This window comes from Lynx canadensis, chromosome E2 (genome assembly GCF_007474595.2).
Source record: "Lynx canadensis isolate LIC74 chromosome E2, mLynCan4.pri.v2, whole genome shotgun sequence".
NCBI classification, from domain to species: Eukaryota; Metazoa; Chordata; class Mammalia; order Carnivora; family Felidae; genus Lynx; species Lynx canadensis.
Window position 1 is genome coordinate 48,824,516 of NC_044317.1, and position 22,450 is coordinate 48,846,965.

General features: G+C 58.8%; 1 protein-coding gene across 1 annotated transcript; it reads left to right on the forward strand.

The window, feature by feature from the left end:
- Nucleotides 1-164: 164 nt before the first annotated feature.
- Nucleotides 165-19,827, forward strand: ATP1A3 (ATPase Na+/K+ transporting subunit alpha 3). The gene is made up of 23 exons (XM_030299433.1): nt 165-189; nt 4,625-4,753; nt 4,886-4,945; nt 5,070-5,273; nt 6,392-6,505; nt 6,618-6,752; nt 7,351-7,468; nt 7,609-7,877; nt 9,096-9,294; nt 9,376-9,485; nt 9,569-9,703; nt 12,069-12,261; nt 12,598-12,773; nt 12,859-12,995; nt 13,322-13,472; nt 13,578-13,746; nt 16,142-16,296; nt 16,373-16,496; nt 17,290-17,435; nt 17,942-18,072; nt 18,716-18,817; nt 19,294-19,385; nt 19,625-19,827. The coding sequence occupies exons 1-23, from the start codon at nt 184-186 to the stop codon at nt 19,651-19,653; spliced, it is 3,084 nt and encodes a 1,027-aa protein (XP_030155293.1). The 5' UTR covers nt 165-183; the 3' UTR covers nt 19,654-19,827.
- Nucleotides 19,828-22,450: the final 2,623 nt, after the last annotated feature.

A 22,450-nucleotide genomic window follows, 5' to 3' on the forward strand; every position in this document is an offset into this window, starting at 1 on the left:
AGGAGGCGGAGGCGGCGGCCGCCGCAGACTCAGTGCGGGAGGGCTGCCGGCCGGACGGACGCGCGGACCGAGGCGCGGGCGCTGCAGAGGCCCCCCAGCCCGAGCCCGCGCCTGAGCCCGCCCTGAGGCCTCTGCCCCGGCCCCCGCCCCGCCCGCCCGCCCCTCTCCCCCGGAGCCGCCAAGATGGGGGTAGGTGCTCGGGCCGGCCGGGCCGTGCGTGTGTGCGACATTGTGGGTCCAGTGTCATTGGGTGTCTGCGGGGGGGGGGGGGGGGGAGGGGGGAGGCTGGGGCTCCGGGACCCCTGCGCTCCGCGGCCAGGTCTGCGTGACCCGGCCCGTCCGTCTGGTGTGCCCCGGTTGAGCGTGTGCACGGGGCCGCCTGGGGCCGCGGGGTCTGTGGCGTATGTTGGCGTGTCTTTGTGTGCGGGGTCCGAGGGGCACCGACCGGCCCTCGGCATCTCTGCCTGACCTGGTGTGGTGGCATGCTCCATCGTACGTGTGCGTGTGCGTGTGCGCGTGTGTGAGCTCCTGGCTCTGTCAGGTCCTGCCAGCACCGTCTGCCGGCGATCCGGCGGCCCCAGGTTGTGTCTGTCTGCAGTCGTGTCTGGGTGTGTCTGAGAGCTGGTGTTTGTGTCTGGGGGTGTTGAAACCCCTCCGCTTCCCTGGCCGGGTGGGGACAGGCCCAGGCTATGGGATGAACACCAGATGACCTCTCTTTCTCCTTCCAGGCCTGGATGGGGGGGCTCCGCAGTGCGGCGCGTGGCCTGGGGCTGTGGTGTGTGTCCAGCCCCTAATCTGGGGAAGCTGATATGGGGGGGCTGGGAGAAGCAGGAGAGCCATGGCAGGGAGACTGAGTGCCTGGCTGAGGGCGCATGTGTGCAAAGGTGGAGGGTGGGGGGTGGGGGGAGTGTATCGTGCATGTCTGGCTATGCCCTTGCCTCTGTGTCCGTGTGTCCTTGTCTGTCTGTGAGTCTCTCCAGCAGATGCCGCCTCCTTCCCTGGCTGACCACCTGATCCCCTCTGCAGCCCTGGATTCCTCCCTGCGTGTCTGGGGCGGGGCCATGTGGGGGAGAGTGGGAGAAGGAGGAGGGTGGGCTGGGCTGGGTAGGATGAAGACAGAGGGTCCGGATGGGAGAGACTAATGGAGAGGGAGTATGAGGGATGGGGAGAAAGATGGCGGATGAAGGCTGATGGGCCCAAGGATGGAGGTGGGGGTGGGGCTGCAAATCTGTGACTTGGGGTGGGCGAGGGGGATGGAGAAGAATTGGATGGGGAGAGGACTGGGAGAGAGAAGGGGGGAGGTGAGAGTCAGTGATGGCTTCCAGGTAAGTGGAATGGAAGGAGGGGAACTGTGGGCAGATTAGGGGAGAGGACTGAGGCTGCGTGCCCCAGAGAAGGAAGGGAGGCATTAGGAAAAGAAGGGGACAGAAGAGAGGCTCTTTAGACATTGGAGGCAGAGAGGCAGAAACATATGGAAAGAGCGAAAGAAACAGGCAGAGACAGAGAGAGATGCTCCGAAAGAGCCAGAGAGAAAGAGACGTAGACACAGAGACAAAGACATGGTCAGAGAGACATGCAGAGACATGGGTGAGACAAAGACGTGGAGAGGCATACAGAGACAAAGAGAGAAACTGAGTCTGACGTTAAGAGACCCAAGGACAGACATTTCCTACCCAGACATGACCAAAGTCAGCTTGAAGGATGGGAGGAGGAGGCAGAAAGCAAAAGGGGAAGTGGAGGAAGAGATGCTCAGAGATGAAGGCCCCAGACACCCTTTTCGGGGGGGGGGGAGGCTGGCCAAGGTGCAGAAGCTGCGTGAGCTAAAGGGTGTCAGGGGGAGGTGGACAGCGGAAAACGGTGAGGAGACGCAGAGACTGGCTGCGGCGAGACAGGCATGTCCCCCACCCTCAGAGGCGCTCCCGCCCCGCAGTGCGCCCATCTGGGCCTCCTGCCTTGACTGGGAAAGCCTCGGCTCCCCCTCCAGCAGATGGAAGCCCGCCCCCAAGGGAGTCTGGTCATAGCAAGGGCAAGCAGGAGCCAAGGCTCGCCTGCCAGGGACTGGGGTGTCCCCACCCCCTCCTCCCTCAGATCCAGGAGTCCTGCCCCCAACCCCTCCTCCCTCAGACCCAGGATCCAGACCCCCAGCCCCTCCTCCCTCAGATCCAGACTCCAGCCCTGCACCCCCTCCTCCCTCAGACCCAGGAGTCCAGGCCTCCAGCCCCTCCTCCCTCAGACCCAGGAGTCCAGGCCCCCAGCCCCTCCTCCCTCAGACCCAGGAGTCCAGGCCCCCAGCCCCTCCTCCCTCAGACCCAGGAATCCAGGCCCCCAGCCCCTCCTCCCTCAGACCTAGGAGTCCAGGCCCCCAGCCCCTCTTCCCTCAGACCCAGGGGTCCAGGCCCCCAGCCCCTCTTCCCTCAGACCCAGGATCCAGACCCCCAGCCCCTCCTTCCTCAGATCCAGGAGTCCTGCCCCCAACCCCTCCTCCCTCAGACCCAGGATCCAGACCCCCAGCCCCTCCTCCCTCAGATCCAGACTCCAGCCCTGCACCCCCTCCTCCCTCAGACCTAGGAGTCCAGGCCCCCAGCCCCTCTTCCCTCAGACCCAGGATCCAGACCCCCAGCCCCTCCTTCCTCAGACTCAGGGGTCCAGGGTCCCCAGCCCCTCCTTCCTCCAAGTATTTTCTCCCAGCTTTTCCTGAGGTTTCAGGGGTGGGCTGCTGGTTTTCTCCCCAACTCCTGCCAGGACCCCATCTCTCTCCTCTCCTGTGTTCTCCCCCTCATTTCTCTACCTTGACCCCGTGACCTTCTGTCCCACCTCTCTCCATCCGTGGGTCCACCCCTGTGGGGAGGTAAGACCCCTCCTGGCTCCGGGAATGGAGATGTGCCCTCCCTGTCCCCCAGGCCTCTGTGCTTTTGAGTCAGACGCAGTGCTGCTGCAGGGCTGGCCCAGGGCCAAGCCTCCCTCCCACCCCCCGAAACTCTCTCAGAGGCTCCTGGGCCTCCAGGCCGCAGCAACCCCCAGGCTCAGCCTCTGGGTCTGGGGGCAGACGGCAGGCAGCTCAGCCCTCTACAAGGTCACGAGGGGATTAGCGCTGAGCTGCCTGAGCCTGGGATCCCAGCTTGGCTCTGGGCCCGCAGGATCCGTCAGCAGCCCTCTTCCAGCACCTGGCCTGGCCCCGCCTCTCCTGCCAGCCTCCAGGGACACTGCCTTCTCCATTCGCCCGGGCTCCCGGACTAGAACCTCACTCACCCCCTCACACTGCATCCAGTTCAAGCCAGGCCTGGGGCTTTTGCGTCCTGCCCATCTGCACCCCAAATCGTAGCCACCTCCTAGTCTGTCCTCCAGAGACCTGACCTTGCCCGTCGCCTGTACAGAGCTGTCCGTGGCTCCCACCGACCCCCAAGAGGGAGGCCAGGGCCCACAGCTTGTCAGTTAAGGCCCTCAGGACTGGCTGTATATCCAGCCGGCCACCATCCCTGTGCATAGCAGCCTGCTTCCGGGGCTTTTGTCCCAGCTGTGACCCAACACCTGCACCTTTCCTCTCCATTCCTGCCAAGCCTGTGAGGCCTCTTGAGATTTGCTGGGTCCTTTGAGAGACAGAGGCCGAGACATCCATGGAGCTGGGGAAAGGAGCCCAGGAAAAGAGCCGGGTAGAGAAGACAGGGAGAATGACATAGTGGGGAGATCTGGAGCTGGAAGGACAGAGATGCCATGACAGACCCGAAAGAGACAGACGGGAAGGTTGCAGAGTGAGATGGTGAGAGGTAGACAGACAAGGTGGTTGAAACAGGAGATAGGGAGCGACACGCCCAGCATTCCAGAGAAGAAGACAGCTCAAGAGATGAAGACAGAGACACAAGAAGGAGAGGAACAGAAATAAGGGCGGAGAACGACACAGAGACAGAAAATACTGATACACAGAGACCTTCTGAGATCCCACAACACTTCGACTTGGAGAGATACGAGAACCCAGAGAGAGACTCAGCCAGGCTCGGGGAGAGATGGTTCAAGAGACAGAAATGGACATTATATGAGACAGAGAGACATAAAGAGCCAGAGATCAGACAGACAGACAAAACTATACAGAGACACACGCCAAGAGACTCAGAGGAAGAGAGACGGATGACATGAAGTGACAAGGGAGACAGATCAGGGAAAGAAACAGCCACAGAGAGACGGATGGAAATATGAAGAGGCAGGAGACAGACAAAGGAGAGCAATAAGACAAGAGAGGCACAGAGACCTGGAGAGACAGACCCAGAGACAGAGACAGACAGACGTAGCAAGAGATGGACGCTCGGGGAGTTTGGACAGGCCCAGAGAGAGGGGGAAAGACCCGCAGGAGTAGGCACAGAAACAGAGAGAAGCACAGACAGACCCAGACGGAGACCCTGGGGGACAGAGACCCAGAGATAACATGGAGTCAGAGATGGTGAGGCCAGTTGCAAGAGACAAGACCCTCGGTTCTGAGAGAGACCCCCACAGAGACACAGGGCAGAGACAGGGAGGTGCAGGTGAGCCCTGGGAGACAGACTGAGACCCCCAGACCCGCACAGAAGCAGGCAGGGGTGAGAGTGGGGCACGGAGGGCCGGTGTCCCCCTTGTAACCCCTTCTCGCCCGCAGTCTGGTGGCTCTGACAGCTATCGTGTCGCCACCTCGCAGGACAAGAAAGATGACAAGGGCTCGCCCAAGAAGAGCAAGGGCACCAAAGACCGCAGGGACCTGGATGACCTCAAGAAGGAGGTGGCTATGGTAAGCCCCACCCTTTGTGCCCGTGCACCCTCCCAGACAGGAGATCCAGGCTGGGGATGGGCCTGAGGCTCTCAGGTCCTGCTCCTCCCCGGAGAGGCTCTCACCGCCTCCCCACAAACTCTCGTTCCCCAGACAGAGCACAAGATGTCCGTGGAAGAGGTCTGCCGGAAATACAACACAGACTGCGTGCAGGTGCGGCTGGGCCTGAGGGGGGAGGGGGCTGGGGGCCAGGACCCCTGGGTGCCTGGGGTACTCGTGCAGGTGGGGGTGCCAGGGTTGCTCAGGGAGGGTTCTGTGTGAATCGTGTGTCTCCCAGGGTCTGACCCACAGCAAAGCCCAGGAGATCCTGGCCCGGGATGGGCCTAACGCGCTCACACCACCACCCACCACCCCAGAATGGGTCAAGTTCTGCCGCCAGCTCTTCGGGGGCTTCTCAATCCTGCTGTGGATCGGAGCCATCCTCTGCTTCCTGGCCTATGGCATCCAGGCCGGCACAGAGGACGATCCCTCTGGCGACAACGTGAGTGCCCTCCCCACGGCCCTTGCCAAGGGCCTATGCATTTAGGGGCACGCATCCTACCCTGCCTCTCCCACCCCTCCAGACTTCTCAGAGCCCAGTCTCCAACTCTTTTCCCATCTGACTTTCATCATCACTCGGTGAGGGAACCAGAGAAGGTATGAGGAAAACCGAGGCTCAGAAAAGCCAGGTAACTTGTCTAAGGTCACACAGCCAGATGCGTGAGCTAAGGTGCTATCCTAAGGCTTTGTGATCTCAGTGGCCTTGGGGACAGGCTCCACCAGGTGGTCATGGCCTGAAAGATACCCCAAAAAGTGAGTACACCCATGTAGAGAGCCAGGCATGCCTACCTGCTGGTCTGTCGTGACCCATCACCCAACACAGGGGACACACAGCGGGGGCCACAGTCTCAATAGACACTGTGCCCATAAACACAGAGCCACACACTGGCTACGTAGAGATCCTCGCACACGCACATGCACGCACACGCGTGCACAGTATGCCTGCAAACACATGTAAAGTCAACACAGTCACGCCTGGACAGAGATTCAAACACACCTGCCTAGTACAGACACACAGGCACACAGACACACAGACGTAGACTGACAGACACAGGACTAAATGAATAAATAAACAAACAAATAAATAAATAAAACTTAAAAAAAAAAAAGGTGAAACCTACAGGCAGATAGACACAGAGTCTCAGACCTAGGCAGACAGAGAGAGACAGAAAGACAGAGATCTACATACAAAGTCTCAAACACAGCGCCGTGAATTTAAAGCCAGGCATGCAGACAGTCGGACAGACGGACACACTGACCTAAACACCGACAGACACGTGGATGGATAATAGCATACACTCAGACTCTCTAACATAGGCGGAAAGATAGATGGACACGCAAAACAGAGACACGGACTGACCCATAGACTCAAACACACCCATGTGCAGAAAGAGGGTCTCAAACACGAACGGGCCGACAGACACACGGACCACGCAGCCTGCGGCCAGACGCACAAATACAGACCCTTCCCCCTCCCCCCACTGACTCATCGTTCCCTTCCCGGATTCTGCAAATGTCAAGGCGAGTGGCTCTGGGGTGTGACCCTGTGTCTCCCCACAGCTGTACCTGGGCATCGTGCTGGCAGCCGTGGTCATCATCACCGGCTGCTTCTCCTACTACCAGGAGGCCAAGAGCTCCAAGATCATGGAGTCCTTCAAGAACATGGTTCCCCAGGTGAGTGGAGCCCAGGAAGGGGCCAGCGGGGAGTCGGAATGCGGGGGTGAGGTGTGCCATACAACCCCAGGCAGAGAGCCGGGATGCTGACTCTTCTCCCTTCTGCCCCCAGCAAGCCCTGGTGATCCGGGAGGGTGAGAAGATGCAGGTGAATGCTGAGGAGGTGGTGGTCGGGGACCTGGTGGAGATCAAGGGTGGAGACCGAGTCCCGGCCGACCTGCGAATCATCTCAGCCCACGGTTGCAAGGTGGGCCTGTCCTCCCTGGAGCGGCTCAAGTGTCCGGGATCCCAGCCCCTCCCCCCGCAGATGCAGGAGTCCTGCCCCGAGCCCCCTCCTCCGTCAGACGCAGGGGTCAAGCCCCTAGCCCACTCCTCCCTCAGACCCAGGAGTCCAGGCCCTCAGCCCCTCCTCCCTCAGACTCAGAAGTCCAGACCCCCAGCCCCTCCCCCCTCAGACTCAGGGGTCAAGCTTCCAGCCATTCCTCCCTCAGACCCAGGAGTCTTGCCCCCAGCCCACTCCTCCCTCAGATCTAAGAGTCGAGGCCCCCTGCCCCTCCTTCCTCAGACTCAGGGGTCAAGCCCACATCCCCTCCTCCCGCAGGACCCAGGAGTCCAGGCCCCTGGTCGCCACCCCTCAGACCCATCAATATCTTAGACCTTGGCAAGAAACCTCTGCTTCCCTCCTTCAAGAGCCCAACCTCTAGCCCCCCAGACACCACTCACCCGCCCAGGTTTCCCGGCTTCTAGCTGTGACCTCCAGGGATACAGGCTTCGGCCCCGGTGTCCTCTGGACAAATGCTCCCTGATCCCAGGGCTGAGCCCTTTTTCCTTTCACCCACCCCCAGGTGGACAACTCCTCCCTGACCGGCGAATCAGAGCCCCAGACCCGCTCTCCCGACTGCACACACGACAACCCCTTGGAGACTCGGAACATCACCTTCTTTTCCACCAACTGCGTGGAAGGTGAGGCAGGGTGTGCCGGGGGCACCCAGCTTGGGGCAGGGCTGGGCCACACGGAGGGCTGTGCATCTGGGATTCGGGGCTCCTCTGAACTTCACTGAGACCCCATCCCCACCTCAGCCTAACCCCCTCTGACCCCACAGGCACGGCTCGAGGTGTGGTGGTGGCCACGGGTGACCGCACTGTCATGGGCCGCATTGCCACCCTGGCTTCGGGGCTGGAGGTGGGCAAGACGCCCATCGCCATTGAGATAGAGCACTTCATCCAGCTCATCACCGGCGTGGCTGTCTTCCTGGGCGTCTCTTTCTTCATCCTGTCCCTCATCCTCGGATACACCTGGCTTGAGGCTGTCATCTTCCTCATCGGCATCATCGTGGCCAATGTCCCGGAGGGCCTGCTGGCCACTGTCACTGTAAGGCCCGGACTCCCACGTCTGAGGGAAGAGGGGGGCGGGGGGCCTGATGGCAATTTTCCTGGTGAGGCCAGGTTGCACACCGAGGGCCCAGCCTCCTAGATCTTGGACGACGGGGCCTGGGGACTCAGAAAGCCCGCCTCACAAAACAAGCGCACAAGAATCTTGAGACACATTGCAAGGCACAAGGGGCTCGCGGTCCTGGCCCTTTTTAAATTCACGTACAAAATTAAGAAGTACGCTTTCACGGTAAAAAGTCTAAAGGATACACGGAAATAGTTAAAAAAGAAAGTAGTGGTTCCCCCCACCCTCCCGCTGCCCAGCAGGTGTGGGCGTATCATAGCGTGTGGGTAAATGCTGTTTTCAGGGTGCATAGAAGGGACTGTCCCAGGAATCCTGATCTGCTCCTTGATTCTTTTACTTTTTTTTTAACGCTTATTTATTTTTGAGAGACAGGGAAAGTGCAGGGGAGGGGCAGAGAGAGAGAGAGAGGGAGACGGGATCCGAAGCAGGCTCTGCGCTGTCAGCAGAGAGCCCGACGCGGGGCTCGAACTCACGAACCGCGAGATCATGGCCTGAGCCGAAGTCGGACGCTCAACCGACTGAGCCACCCAGGCGCCCCAATTCTTTTACTTAATATATCCTGGAGCATTTTCCATATTAGCGTGTTCAAAGCTAGGGTAGGTCAAAGGCTTTTTATAGACATGGCGTGTGCATACCTGGGGGCGCGCGTACAGACGCACAGGCTGCTGAGTCAGCATGCACCTGTGTCAGCCATACCCAGATCGAGTTCCCCAGAAACCCCCTCAAGACCTTATTCGGCTTCCCCCTGCACCCCCCACCAGCCCAAAGGTAACCCCTACCCCGGCTTCTAAGCAGTGTAGTTTTTGTATTTCATATCGACGGAATGATTTGGCGTTTGTTCATTTTTGAGAGACAGAGCATGAACGGGGGAGGGGCAGAGAGAGGGAGACACAGAATCCGAAACGGGCTCCAGGCTCTGAGCGGTCAGCACAGAGCCCGACGCGGGGCTCGAACTCACGGGCCGCGAGATCATGACCCGAGCCGAAGTCGGATGCTTCACTGACGCTTAACTCTTCCACGGGCCATCCCGGATTGTCTCTGGGCCGGGCGGGTGGGTTGTTGGTGCTCACGTTGCCGGTCCAGCCCTGCGGCCGGCCTCTACCTGTAACTTGCCGGCCCTTGGACGTCCCCTAGGTGTGTCTGACGCTGACCGCCAAGCGCATGGCTCGGAAAAACTGCCTTGTGAAAAACCTGGAGGCCGTGGAGACCCTGGGCTCCACATCCACCATTTGCTCGGACAAGACGGGGACCCTCACCCAGAACCGCATGACGGTTGCCCACATGTGGTTTGACAACCAGATCCATGAGGCTGACACCACTGAGGACCAGTCAGGTGAGAGTGGGGCCCAGGCAGGGACGGGGGGGGGGGTCTGGCCCCCGAGACGCCGTGACCTGTGACACATGCCTCCTTCAGGGACCTCGTTCGACAAGAGCTCGCACACCTGGGTAGCCCTGTCCCACATCGCCGGACTCTGCAATCGTGCCGTCTTCAAGGGAGGTCAGGACAACATCCCCGTGCTCAAGGTGGGTCCAGCTGCCCGCCTCGCCTCGGCCCTGCCCACGCCCACCGCCCGCTGCTCCGCGCTCACAGCCCTCTTTTCCCCTAGAGGGACGTGGCCGGGGATGCCTCAGAGTCTGCCCTGCTCAAGTGCATCGAGTTGTCCTCCGGCTCCGTGAAGCTGATGCGTGAACGGAACAAGAAAGTGGCCGAGATTCCCTTCAATTCTACCAACAAATACCAGGTACTCTGGGCCGCCCGGGAGAGCGAGCCTGGGCCGCAGTCTCTAATGCCTATAGGTGGTCACCCCTGCCCCGCTGCCCCCTCGTTTTGGGCCAGTTACTAACCTCCCAGAGCCTTGGTTTCACCGTCTGTAAAATGGGAATGATAGTATCGACCTGGTTAGGTAAGGAACAGGCAGACCCAAGAGTGAGAGTAAGGCCTCTGCCAGAGTGGGAGGCAGAGGAATGGAGGTCATCCTGCAGCAGGGAGTGAGTGCCGGCCAGAGATCTCTCATTCATTCAACAAATCCATTTTTTTGAGCAGCCACCGCATGTCAGGCACATACGTTTTAGGTGCTGGTACCTGTGGCAGTGAGTGAAGCAGGAGAGTCTCCCCTCACATGGAACTTATACTCTAGTGCTAGAAGACAGACGATGACAAAGGCAGGAGGAGATACAGAATATGCCAGCTGCGGGTGTCTGGGGGAAGACTGTGCTAGGCAGTGGGCCCAGCATGTGCAAAGGCCCTGAGGCAGGGGTTTCCTGATGTGTCTGAACAACAGCCAGGCAGCCAGGATGATGGAGCGGTGAGCCAGGGCAGTGGGTGCCTGGTCAGGTCCCAATGGGCTTGTGGGCCGTGGGGAGGACTCAACTGTGACTCTAAGAGGGACATGAGCCACGGGGGGGCTCTGAACAGAGGAGAGATGGGACCTGACTCATGTTTTTTAAAAGAATTTCATTGAGGGGCGCCTGGGTGGCTCAGTCGGTTAAGCGTCCGACTTCAGCTCAGGTCGTGATCTCACGGTTCATGAGTTCGAGCCCCGTGTCGGGCTCTGTGCTGACAGCTCGGAGCCCGGAGCCTGCTTCGGATTCTGTGTCCCTCTCTCGCTCTGCCCCTCCCCTGCTCATGCTCTGACTCTCTCTCTCAAGAATAAATAAACATTAAACAAAATGTTTTTTAAAGCGTTTCATCGAGGTATAACTCACATACCATAGGCCACCCACGTAAAGTCTGTAATTCCGCATTTTGGCATATTCACAGATAAGCGGAATCAACTACACGACCACGGAACATTTTATCACCTCGAAAGGAGGCCCCATCACTCCTTAGCTATTGCCCGTCCCCCATCTCCCCGATCCCTAAGCAACCACTAACCTACTTTCTGTCTCTCCTGTGTTGACCTATCCTGGACATCTCAGAGGAACAGAATCGTATGACACGTGGCCTTTTGTGACTGGCGTCTTTCACTTAGCGTAGCGTTCTCGGGGTCCGTCCGCGTTGTGGTGGGTGTGCAAGCAGACCTCTGCGCGGCAGGATAATGTTGCATCGTCCGGATACCCCCCATTTGGTTCATCCCGTTCCCCTGCTGACGGGCATACGAGTTGTTCGCCCCCCTGAGCCACTGTGTCTGACGCTGTTGGGAATGTTCACACACGCGTTTCTGTGTGGACGTACAGACCTTGCCTGTGCCTCGGGAATGGCTGGCCCAGATGGGACCCCTACATTGAGCCTTTTAGGGGACTGCCAGACCTTTTGGCAAAGTGGCTGCACCGTTTTCCACTGACTCACACTTTGTGGGGTTTTTTTTCTTTTAATTTTTTTTAATGTTTATTTTTGAGAAACAGAGAGAGAACTAGAGCGTGAGCAGGGGAGGGGCTGAGAGAGAGGGAGACACGGAATCCGAAGCAGACTCCGGGCTCTGAGCTGTCAGCACAGAGCCCGACGCGGGGCTCGAACCCACAAACCGCGAGATCGTGACCTGAGCCAAAGTTGGACGCTTATCCGACTGAGCCACCCAGATGCCCCTGCCTCACGTTTTTTAAAGGAGCCTCCTGGCTGCCTTGGGGAGGCGACATGAAGGGCTGGGGTGGGCAGACACAGAGACTCAGTGTGGAGGCTGCTGTGACATTCCCTAGGAGAGATGGGGGTGGCCGGAGGGGGAGGTCAGGGGGGAGGTGAGGAGAGGTCAGAATCTGGGTGTATCTGAGGGGTGAGCTGAGCAGATTTGGTGACAGGTCAGATGTGGGGTGAGAGGGAGCTGGGTGAGGCAGGGAGAGAGACACATCCTATGGGTGGCTGAGATTTCTGTGAGAGAGACCCATGGGCAGAAATATCTGTGAGATGGAGAGACAGACATGGGCAGGGGTGAGCCGAGATCTCTGTGGGAGACTCCAAGAGCCAGATGGAGCTCTCGGGTAGAGAGATTTGGGCAGTGCCTTCCGAGGGAGCCCCAGCTGTGGTCTGTCCTACCACCCGTGGCTCTGAGCTGGAGGGGGGTTGGAGGTGGAGAGGGGAGTCCTCTCCCCCAGCTGGGGGCGGGCAGCTTCTGGTCCTGAGACGTCCCGGCACGCTCACCCTCCACCCTCCGTCCTCCGCCCTATCCACAGCTCTCCATCCACGAGACCGAGGACCCCAACGACAACCGATACCTGCTGGTGATGAAGGGCGCCCCCGAACGCATCCTGGACCGCTGTTCCACCATCCTGCTGCAGGGCAAGGAACAGCCACTGGACGAGGAGATGAAGGAGGCCTTCCAGAATGCCTACCTCGAGCTCGGCGGCCTGGGCGAACGAGTGCTCGGTGCGCTCCACGGGTGGGGCTGAGTTGGGGCAGGGGCTGGGCCAGCTCTGGGGGGCCCTTGAGGGTGTGGAGGGGTGTGATGCCGCCCAGAGCCTGGCTTAGAACAGCACCTCCCAGAATGCACCATGAATGAATGAATGAATGAATGAATGAATGAGTGAATGAATGAATGAATGAATGAGAGGGGAAGGCATCTTCAGGCAATAAATGTTGACAGACTCCCCCGCCGGCTGGGACTGTCCAGACTGCGGGGACCCTGACGGCTGGGAGCTGTGGGCGGGAAGCACGGAGGTCCGAGGCTGGAGCCCTCACACCCCCCACCCGTCCTGCCATCAGGTTTCTGCCATTATTACCTGCCCGAGGAGCAGTTTCCCAAAGGCTTTGCCTTTGACTGTGACGATGTGAACTTTACCACGGACAACCTCTGCTTCGTCGGCCTCATGTCCATGATCGACCCGCCCCGGGCCGCCGTCCCCGACGCAGTGGGCAAGTGCCGCAGCGCCGGCATCAAGGTGTGGCCTGGGGCAGCCGGGGAGGCGGGGCCGGGGCCCCAGGGGCCGGCAGGGAGGCTGGACCGTCTCCACGCCATGCCCACAGGTCATCATGGTCACGGGTGATCACCCCATCACGGCAAAGGCCATCGCCAAGGGCGTGGGCATCATCTCCGAGGGCAACGAGACTGTGGAGGACATCGCTGCCCGGCTCAACATTCCCGTCAGCCAGGTCAACCCCCGGTGAGCCCGCCCCTGCCGGCTCAGGCTTCTGCCCCCACCTGGCCTCCCACTGGGACCGTCTGTGCCCCTTCCTCCTGGGTCTCCCCTGTTGACACGGCTCCTGGGTCCTGCTCCCCCTCCACACGTGAGGACGGACAGCTTGGTGCAGGGCCGCGTCCCAGCTTTCCTGCTCACGGGCAGTGTGACCCTGAGCAAGTCAGTTATACTCCCTGAGGCTCGGTTTCAGAACCTGGTCCTCTGCCTCTCCTGTGTGGTATGGGTTGGGTTGGCCTGGCTGTCCGTCCACTAATCCCCATGAGTCCTGAGCAGCTCTCTGCTCTCCCCAGGGATGCCAAGGCCTGTGTGATCCATGGCACTGACCTCAAGGACTTCACCTCTGAGCAAATCGATGAGATCCTGCAGAACCACACGGAGATCGTCTTCGCCCGCACGTCCCCCCAACAGAAGCTCATCATCGTGGAGGGCTGTCAGAGACAGGTGGGCTCAGCCTGAAGTCCCTCAGGGGCCAGGACTTCTGGTCCCTGATGAGGAGGGGGCTGGGGCCAGGCCCCTGGGCGTCATCCTCACTCTCTGTCCCTCCAGGGAGCAATCGTGGCCGTGACTGGCGATGGCGTGAACGACTCCCCTGCCCTGAAGAAGGCAGACATCGGTGTGGCCATGGGCATTGCCGGCTCTGACGTGTCCAAGCAGGCAGCGGACATGATTCTGCTGGACGACAACTTTGCCTCCATCGTCACGGGTGTAGAAGAGGGTGAGTTGGCCGGGGTGGTCCTGGAGACTGGGTTTCCTGCATGAGGTCGGAGAAGGGCAAGAGGGACCCATTCGGCTGCAGCCGAATGATGGTGGGGAGACACCAGAATCCTCCTGAGCCCCGGTGAAGCCTCAGCTTGTCCCTTCAACCCCGTGGGGTTGGGGGCTCCCTGGTGGCGGGGCTGTGCTGACGCACTTCTGGGTCCCAGCATCGCCCAGCGCAGGCCCAGTTGGGTGGGTGATGTAGACGTGGAAGCATTTTTAAAATACCTTTAAATGCAAGGATGGGGAAGCAGAGGGTCCTTCGGGACCCCTGTGGAGCCCCCTCCCCCAGCCCGGGGTCAGGGGGCAAGGAAGCTTCCCAGAGTGGACAGGGATCGCTATATGGAGCCCCAAGGGCTGAGTTGGAATGTTCACGTAGAGTAATGGCAGGGAAGGGAGTTCTGGGCCGAGGAACAGAATGCACACAGGCGAGGCGGTGTGAGGGAGCATGTGTGGGGCCGGGCCTGGTGTCCGGGGTGGGGGACACTGAGGGGGCCTCAGTGTGGCCACAGATGGGGCTTGTTCACAGTTAATTTTATTCCGATCACCAGAGGCATTCCTGATAATTATAGGAAATTAAGAGAAGCATTAAGCAGAAAATTAGAATCACCCATAAGCTCACCATCCAGAAATAGTCACTATTCATGCTGCGGTGCATTTTCTTGCAGTTTCTCTCTCACATTTGAAACGTTCCCCAATGCGAAAAATAATGCATGATCAAGGGGAATCTAAGCAGTAAAGCTGTGCCTAAAGTGACAAATGCCCTTATCCCTTGTCTCCTTTGTCCCAGAAGACACCACGGTTACCCCTTTCTTATTCCCCAAGTCGTCTGTGTGTTCACAGTGCGCACATCTGTGGATACACCGTTCACACTTTCCAGGCATTTACTGGGCTGGACAGACAGTGTGAGCAGAGCAGACGTGATTGGTCCCTCCCCTCAAGGAGGTGGGAGCGGCAGCTTTTAACAAATTAGCAAACAGATTGTAACATAACAAACCTAGCTGTAAATTGTGACAAGCCCTAAGGAGCAACCCGGCGGGGGATGCTATGTATCGAGGGTCCTGCCTAGATTGGGGGCGGGGGGCAAGGGAGGCCTCTCTGAGGTGGAAAAAACCCCCACAAAGCTTAACTTCCAGTAGGGGAAATTCCAGGCAGACCGCACAGCAGAGCAAAGAGCCTGGTCACCATCCACGACAGCTCATGGCCAATCTTGTTTCGTCTCAGCATACACACTGGATCATGTTGAAGCATATTTATTTATTTGTTTATTTATTTTATTTTTTTTTGAGAGAGACACAGAGCATGAGCAGGGGAGGGGCAGAGAGAGAGAGGGAGACAGAGAATCCGAAGCAGGCTCCAGGCTCCGAGCTGTCAGCACAGAGCCCGACACGGGGCTTGAACCCACGAACTGTGAGATCATGACCTGAGCCGAAGTCGGACATTTAACCGACTGAGCCACCCAGGCGCCCCATCTATTTGTCTATCTATCTATGTATTTATTTTGAGAGAGACAGAAAGTATCAGTGGGGGAGGGGCTGAGATAGAGGGAGAGAGAGAGGATCTCACATAGGCTCTCCGCACCGTCAGCGCAGAGCCTGACGTGGGGCTTGATCTCACGAATCGCGAGATCGTGACCTGAGCCAAAGTCAGACACTCAACTCACTGAGCCACCCAGGGGCCCCGCGTCGAAGCACATTTCAATCATCATCCCCTCCATCGATACTTCAGGATGAGACACCAGACGTTTGGGGAGAGCAGAGCATGTGTGGCAGGAATAAAGCCCCGTTAGGGTTTCGTCGCGTCCCCTCCAGCCCGTATCTCCCTTCCTAAAAATAAGCACTATAGATTAGTTTTAAACCTCATCTAAATGGAGTCGTGCCGCATGAACGCGTTTGTGTTACGTTTCACTCAACGTAACGTCTGTGAAATTCATCCACGGAGTTGGGTGTGTCTGCGGCTGGTTCCTTTTTCTTGCTGAGTGGTGTTCTGTTGTGTGGATGGACCGTAATTGGTTTATCCACTCCTATGCTGATGGGCATTGGGGTCGGTTCAGGGTTTTGGCTATGGTGGTAACGCTATGGTGGACCTTCCTGCACTTTTTGGTGGATGTAAACACTTATTTAAACCTAGGAGTAGGATTACCAGTGGGGGGAGGGGTGGTTAGCTTTAATACAAACTGCCAAACAGTTCTCCAAAGTGGCTATATTTCGAGAATGTTTGAACAGGGCGTCATGGCTGGATGTCTCCATGGGAAGGTGGGCAGGTGGGAGGGTAGATTGGAAAGGACTCAGGGACCAGGCAGGGAAGGGGCGAAGGGCCAGGGTGCCCGGGATCTGAGCCTGCCCCTTCCTCAGGCCGCCTGATTTTCGACAACCTGAAGAAGTCCATCGCCTATACCCTGACCAGCAACATTCCTGAGATCACACCCTTCTTACTGTTCATCATGGCCAACATCCCGCTGCCTCTGGGCACCATCACCATCCTCTGCATTGACCTGGGCACTGACATGGTGAGCCCCAGCCACTCTCTGGGCCCCGGGAAGGGAGGGTCCCCCACTCCCGGCTCATGTGGCCCTGCCTGCCCAGGTCCCTGCCATCTCCTTGGCATACGAGGCTGCGGAGAGTGACATCATGAAGAGACAGCCCAGGAACCCACGCACGGACAAGCTGGTCAATGAGAGGCTCATCAGCATGGCCTACGGGCAGATTGGTGAGGACTTGGGGACCGCACCTCATTTACGGCTGGATGTGCAGGGCCTAGAGCCTGGCCCAGAATGAGCACTCTGAAACCCTGTGTTGGATGAGTGGGGAGAGAGTAGGACTTGGTGCTGGAGGTTTGGAAGGAGTGACTTACAGATGGGTGCTGGTCACCAAGGTGGGGCGGGTACACCTGGAGGACAGGCGTGGGGGTGCATCTGAGGAGCACATGGGACACGGAGTGGCAGGTCAGGGTTGGCCCCAGGCTGGCCACTGCAGAGCCCGCTGCCCCACCCGCCTCCGTGGCGGGAAAGACAAGATCAGCCTGTGAGCGCTCTGAGGGCAGGAGTGAGCCCCAGCCCCTCCCACCTCCTCCTCAACCTGCTGCTGGAGGTGATGTGTGCAGAGCCTTTGGAAGTGCTGAGCTCCCCATTGCTAGGAGTGTTCCAGAAAGCAGAGGCTTCATGGTGGTGGTCAGAGGCCTGGGGAGATCACTCCTGCACTGAGGAGCCTGTTAGACTGAAACGCGGGCCTTCTCAGGGATTCCCTGATGATCAGGTGGCCTGGCTCAGGTGGGAGAGAGCCTCCAGGTGAGACCCTTCCCTGAGGCTCCAGTCCCAGGTTCCCACCACCAGGTGGCGCCCTCGGGTTGCCATCCGGGAGCCCAGCCTCAGATGAGGCTCGGGCGGTGGGTTCCGAGGCGGCCTCACCGACCTCCCAGTGGGAGTCTCACGGGGCCTCATAGGTGCCCTGGACTGGCTGCCGGCCCCTCCCTGAGCTTCTGCTCATCTCCTCCCCACCCCCAGGAATGATCCAGGCTCTCGGTGGCTTCTTTTCCTACTTTGTGATCCTGGCAGAAAATGGCTTCTTGCCCAGCAACCTGGTGGGCATCCGGCTGAACTGGGATGACCGAACCGTCAATGACCTGGAGGACAGTTACGGGCAGCAGTGGGTGAGTGAGCGGGCCCCGCAGCATGGGGGCCTCCCGGTCAGCGCTCAGCGCCCCTGCCCACGACAGGAGCCCGGGGCCGGCTGTCCCAGCCACGCAGGGCTGCTCCTTAGGACGGCCCCTCTGCCCCAGGGGCGCCGTGAAGGCCTCTGCCGGGTGCTGGGAGCCCCCTGGCACTCTTGGCTCAGCCCACCGAGGTCCTCGAGTCCCCTGGCCATGCTCTGCCCCACCAGGCGGGACGCCTTCGCCCCCTTCTTCTCCGTCCCTGTGTATCCCTTCAAAGCCTGGCTGGTGTCCGTTGTCCCGGGAGCCCCGCAGGGTCTCCGGTTCCTGGTGGACAACTGAGGCCACGATTAACTTCTCTCCTTCCCCGTACAGCCCCTGCTCTTCCCGCAGGGCCACGAGCCAAAGTGGGGAGGCCCCACCTGGACAGAGTCGCTGCTTGCCCTGGGGCCCGGGCAGGGGGCACGTGGACCCCGGGCGCTGACCGCTTGTCACCGCTCTTGCAGACATACGAGCAGAGGAAGGTGGTGGAGTTCACGTGCCACACGGCCTTCTTCGTGAGCATCGTGGTCGTGCAGTGGGCCGACCTGATCATCTGCAAGACCCGGAGGAACTCCGTCTTCCAGCAGGGCATGAAGTGAGGGCTGGCCGCCCGAGGCCCTGTTCTCTGTCCCCTCTGTGTGTCTGTCTGTGCCTCCCCTCGTGCGCCGTGTCTCAGCTTTGGCCTCTGAGCGATTTTCTCTCAAGTGGTCCGTCTGTCTCGGATTCTCTCTCAGTCTGCCTCTACGTGTGTGTCCGGGGGCGGGAGTGTCGCGGGCTCTACCTCTCCGCGCCTGTGTGCGTGTCTGTTGCTCTCTCTGTCTCTCTGCCTTGATTTTTTTTTTTTTTTTTAGTTTTTTTAATGTTTATTTATTTTTGAGAGAGAGGGAGAGAGAGACAGAGCGCGAGCAGGGGAGGGGCAGAGAGACGGGGAGACACAGAATCTGAAACAGGCTCCAGGCGCTGAGCTGTCAGCACAGAGCCCGATGCGGGGCTGAAATTCACAAACCGTGCGATCATGGCCTGAGCCGAAGCTGGACGCTCAACCGACCGAGCCACGCAGGCGCCCCGTCTCTGTCTTGATCTTCCTGTGCTGCCGTCTCTCTGCCTCTGTCTCTTCTCGTCTCTGTCTCTGTGTGACTCCGGGTCTGCCTGTCTCCGTCTGCCTTTGGGTGTGCCTGTCCCTGTGGGATTGGGGGCTGGGTTAGGTTCTCTGGGCCCAGCCTTACCTGTGCCTCCAGGAACAAGATCCTCATCTTCGGGTTGTTTGAGGAGACGGCCCTCGCTGCCTTCTTGTCCTACTGCCCAGGCATGGACGTGGCCCTCCGCATGTACCCTCTCAAGTGAGTGCCCCTCCCTCCCACAACCCTGCTCCAGAAGCCTCAGAGGAGCCTCCCCTGCAGGACATCCTCACAAGCCCCACCTCTCCTGGTGTCTCTCTGGGCCCCACCTCTGTGCCCCCCATCACAGTCCCTGTTCTTTTTATTATTATTGTTATTGTTAAGATTTTATTATCTTTAAATCATCTCTGCACCCAACGTGGGACTCAAACTCACAACCCCGAGATCAAGAGTCACACGCTCCACCGACTGAGCCCGCCAGGCTCGCCACAGGCCCTGTTCTGGTGCCACTGAACCTGCCCCCTGAGGACGTCCTCACAGGGGGCAGCCTGCAGGCCCCGGCCAGGGCACCCCTCGCCTGTGGGCCCAAAGGGCAAGGGGGGATCCCCCCAGGGTGGCATTCCTGTTCTCCAGACTCTGCAGCTGTGTCCCCCATTATGACCCCTCACCAAGGCCCTCCTGCCCTCCCCTCTCCGCAGGCCCAGCTGGTGGTTCTGTGCCTTCCCCTACAGTTTCCTCATCTTCGTCTACGATGAGATCCGCAAACTCATCCTGCGCAGGAACCCCGGGGGTGAGGGGGCCCAGCGGGTGGAGGGGGGAGGCTGGGGGGCAGGGGGGCAGGTGGAGGCGAGGTGGGCGGAGCCCTGTGCTGACCTCTCTCTGTGTCTCCCCCACCTCCCTCTGTGCTGCCCCTCCGCCCCTTCCCCACTTCTCTCTCCCTGGCTCTCTGGTCTCCCTCCTCTCCGTCTCTGTCTCTCTCCTGTGCCCGTCTCCATGTCTCTCTCTGTTTCTTTCTTTCTTTGTCTCCAGGTTGGGTGGAGAAGGAAACCTACTACTGACCTCACCCCCCCCACATCGCCCATTTCTTCCCTGCCCCCCAAGCCCAGGACAGCCCCCACCAGTCCCCCCATTTTGTATTCTGGGGGAGGGGCCCTCTCTCCCCGTGGCCCCACCTTGACCCTCACCCCCTCAACTTACCTCCCGCCTCCCGCCCTCTCTCCCCTCTGGCTGGCTTCTCTCCCCATCCCCCCCACTCCCCCCTCTCTTTTCTGTGTCTCTGTTCCTCTCCCTCTCCTCGTCCCTTCCTCCCTGCCCCCACCCAGCCCCCTCCCTGGGCTCTTTTTTACTCCCCCTCACCCCTGGCTGATGCCATCTCTGGTTCTGGACAATTATCAAATATATCAGTGGGGAGAGAGAAGTGTGTGTTGTACTTGCTTTCTGGCCCCGGGGTGTGGGCGGGCGCTGGCACCTGTTGCTGGGTGATTCACGAAGCTTCAGGAATTTTGCCTGGCACGAGCTTGGGAGCCACAGAATCTCGGAGTCCTCGAGTCATGGGGTTTTAGACCCAACCAAGGTTAGAGTGAGAGCAGCTTGAATTGGCCAGGCAATGGGATTATGGGATCAGAACAGGGAAGAGGAAGGGAGTCTCGAAAGCCTCTCGTATCAGAGTAGATGGGGAAGGGACGGGGCAATGCCGGTGACAAGGACAACGACCACGATGGTGATGATGGTGATCCGTTGAGTGCCCGCTCTGTACTCTGCCCTCTTCTAAGCACTCTGTGTGCATCAGCTCATTCAGTCCTCACAAGGTGTGAGACACAGAGAGGGAAAATGACTTGCTCAAGGTCACACAGCTGAGAGGTGACAAATCTGGGATCTGAACCTAAGATGTCCAACCTCTAAGTGCTGTGCTATTCTCTCACTCTTTTTATTGAGATAAGTTTTCTGTGAAGTGCAAAAATCTTAACTCTTAAGGGCACAGCTCGATGATTTAAAAATTACACTGCAGGGCGCCTGGGCGGCTCAGTCAGTTGAGCATCCAACTCTTGATTTTGGCTCAAGTCATGATTCCAGGGTCATGAGATCGAGCCCCATGTGGGGCTCTGCTCTGAGCGTGGAGTCCGCTTAAGATTCTCTTCCCTCCCCACCCACCCCCCCCGCTACTCTCTCCCACTCTCTCTCTCTTTCTAAAATAAAATTAAAAAAAAAAATTACATTGCATAACCACCACCCGGATCAAGGTTATGTTACATTTCCATCCATCCAGAAAGTTCCTGCCCCTTTCTAGTCAGCAGCCCCCACACTTGTTCTTGGGCTTTTATAAATGAAATCTTACAAACGTGTTGTCTTACGTGTCTGCCTTCTTGTCCTGAACACATTGTCCCATGTATCTGTAACTTTGAGAGCCACTAGAAATAGGAACGTTGTAACAGTGTCTTCTGATGAGGACACATGTACGCATCTCTGTTGTACAGGGTACACGCTTAGGAGTGGGGTTGCTGACCATGGCACAGACTATGTTTACCTTTTTTTTTTTTAATGTTTGTTTATTTTTGAGAAAGAGAGGGAGACACAGAATCCCAAGCAGGCACTGTGCTGTCAGTGCAGGGCCCGATCTGGGACTTGAACCTACGAACTGTGGGATCATGACCTGAGCCGAAAGCAAGAGTCAGACGCTCAACACAGCCCAGAGATGTGAGTCAGAGGAGGGCCTGGGGCCAGATCAGGGCCCACCTGCCTCCCGGCACAGGTGTCTGGGTGACCAGGATGCCGAGACCCCACGTGAGTGTGTGCCCAGGCCCACTGCACCAATGACATTTTCCTACATGAGCGCGTAGTGGTCTTTTCTGTAAAAGGGAAAATGGTCTTCAGATTTGTTTCAGTTAGCCAAAACAGATGCGAATGTAAGTCTTTCGGAGAAGTCAAGTCGTGTGACATGAGCTCTTGGAGAGCGGGGGATACTCTTCACTTTACGCCATTTTGGCTTTTGAGAGGTTTTATAGGAACGCTCCATTTTGGATAGTAGGGGAAACCCGTACTCCCATAGACGGCTGCGCAATCTGAGGCCCGGAGAGGGCAGGGACTTCCTTGAAGTCACACAGCAGGGATATAACCCAGGTTCCTGATCGTCTGTGCTAAGGCCCTCCTACACTCCCAGCTCCACTCCCTGCAGAGATCCAAGAGGCAGAAAGGAGGCTTCAGACTGGAGGGAACACAGGGCTAGGGCCCGTCTCCCACGGCCTTTTCAGGGGCCCCTTTATCTCCCTCCATCCCCCTAATTCAGGACCCACCCCGTCATGGCCCCCTCTCCCCACTATCTCCCCCCATGTCCCTGCCTCAGGGGCCCTCCCATCTCTCACACTCTCTGCCTTAGGGCCTCCTCCCCCACATCGCCCCTGTGCCAAGGCCCCATCTCCTGACTCGAAGTCCCCCCACCCCTCTGAGGGCCACTCCCCACAATGCCTCTGGACACCACTGTCCACGGCCCATGCTGTTCGACACCTTCGCTGAAGAAACCCAACAGCTCTCGTAACAAAAGTCAGACCCAAATTTCTCAAGGTTGGCCATGGGAGGAGGCCTCTGGACCTCTGTCTCCGACTGTCCCCGAGATCCATGTCCCTCTCGAGGGCGCCCCTGCTTACCCCCGCTGCCCCCATGGCTTTGAACTTGGGTGCCACTTCCCCCATTAACGCACTGGGCTGACCGTGCCTTAACAGTCCTCCTTTGTAGGGGCGCCTGGGTGGCGCAGTCGGTTACGCGTCCGACTTCAGCCAGGTCACGATCTCGCGGTCCGTGAGTTCGAGCCCCGCGTCAGGCTCTGGGCTGATGGCTCAGAGCCTGGAGCCTGTTTCCGAT

Coding starts and splice junctions, on each gene's coding strand:
- ATP1A3 (XM_030299433.1), top strand. Junction 12,262..12,597: donor CCTGGGCGAACGAGTGCTCG/GTGCGCTCCACG, acceptor TCCTGCCATCAG/GTTTCTGCCATTATTACCTG. Junction 16,497..17,289: donor CATGGCCTACGGGCAGATTG/GTGAGGACTTGG, acceptor CCCCACCCCCAG/GAATGATCCAGGCTCTCGGT.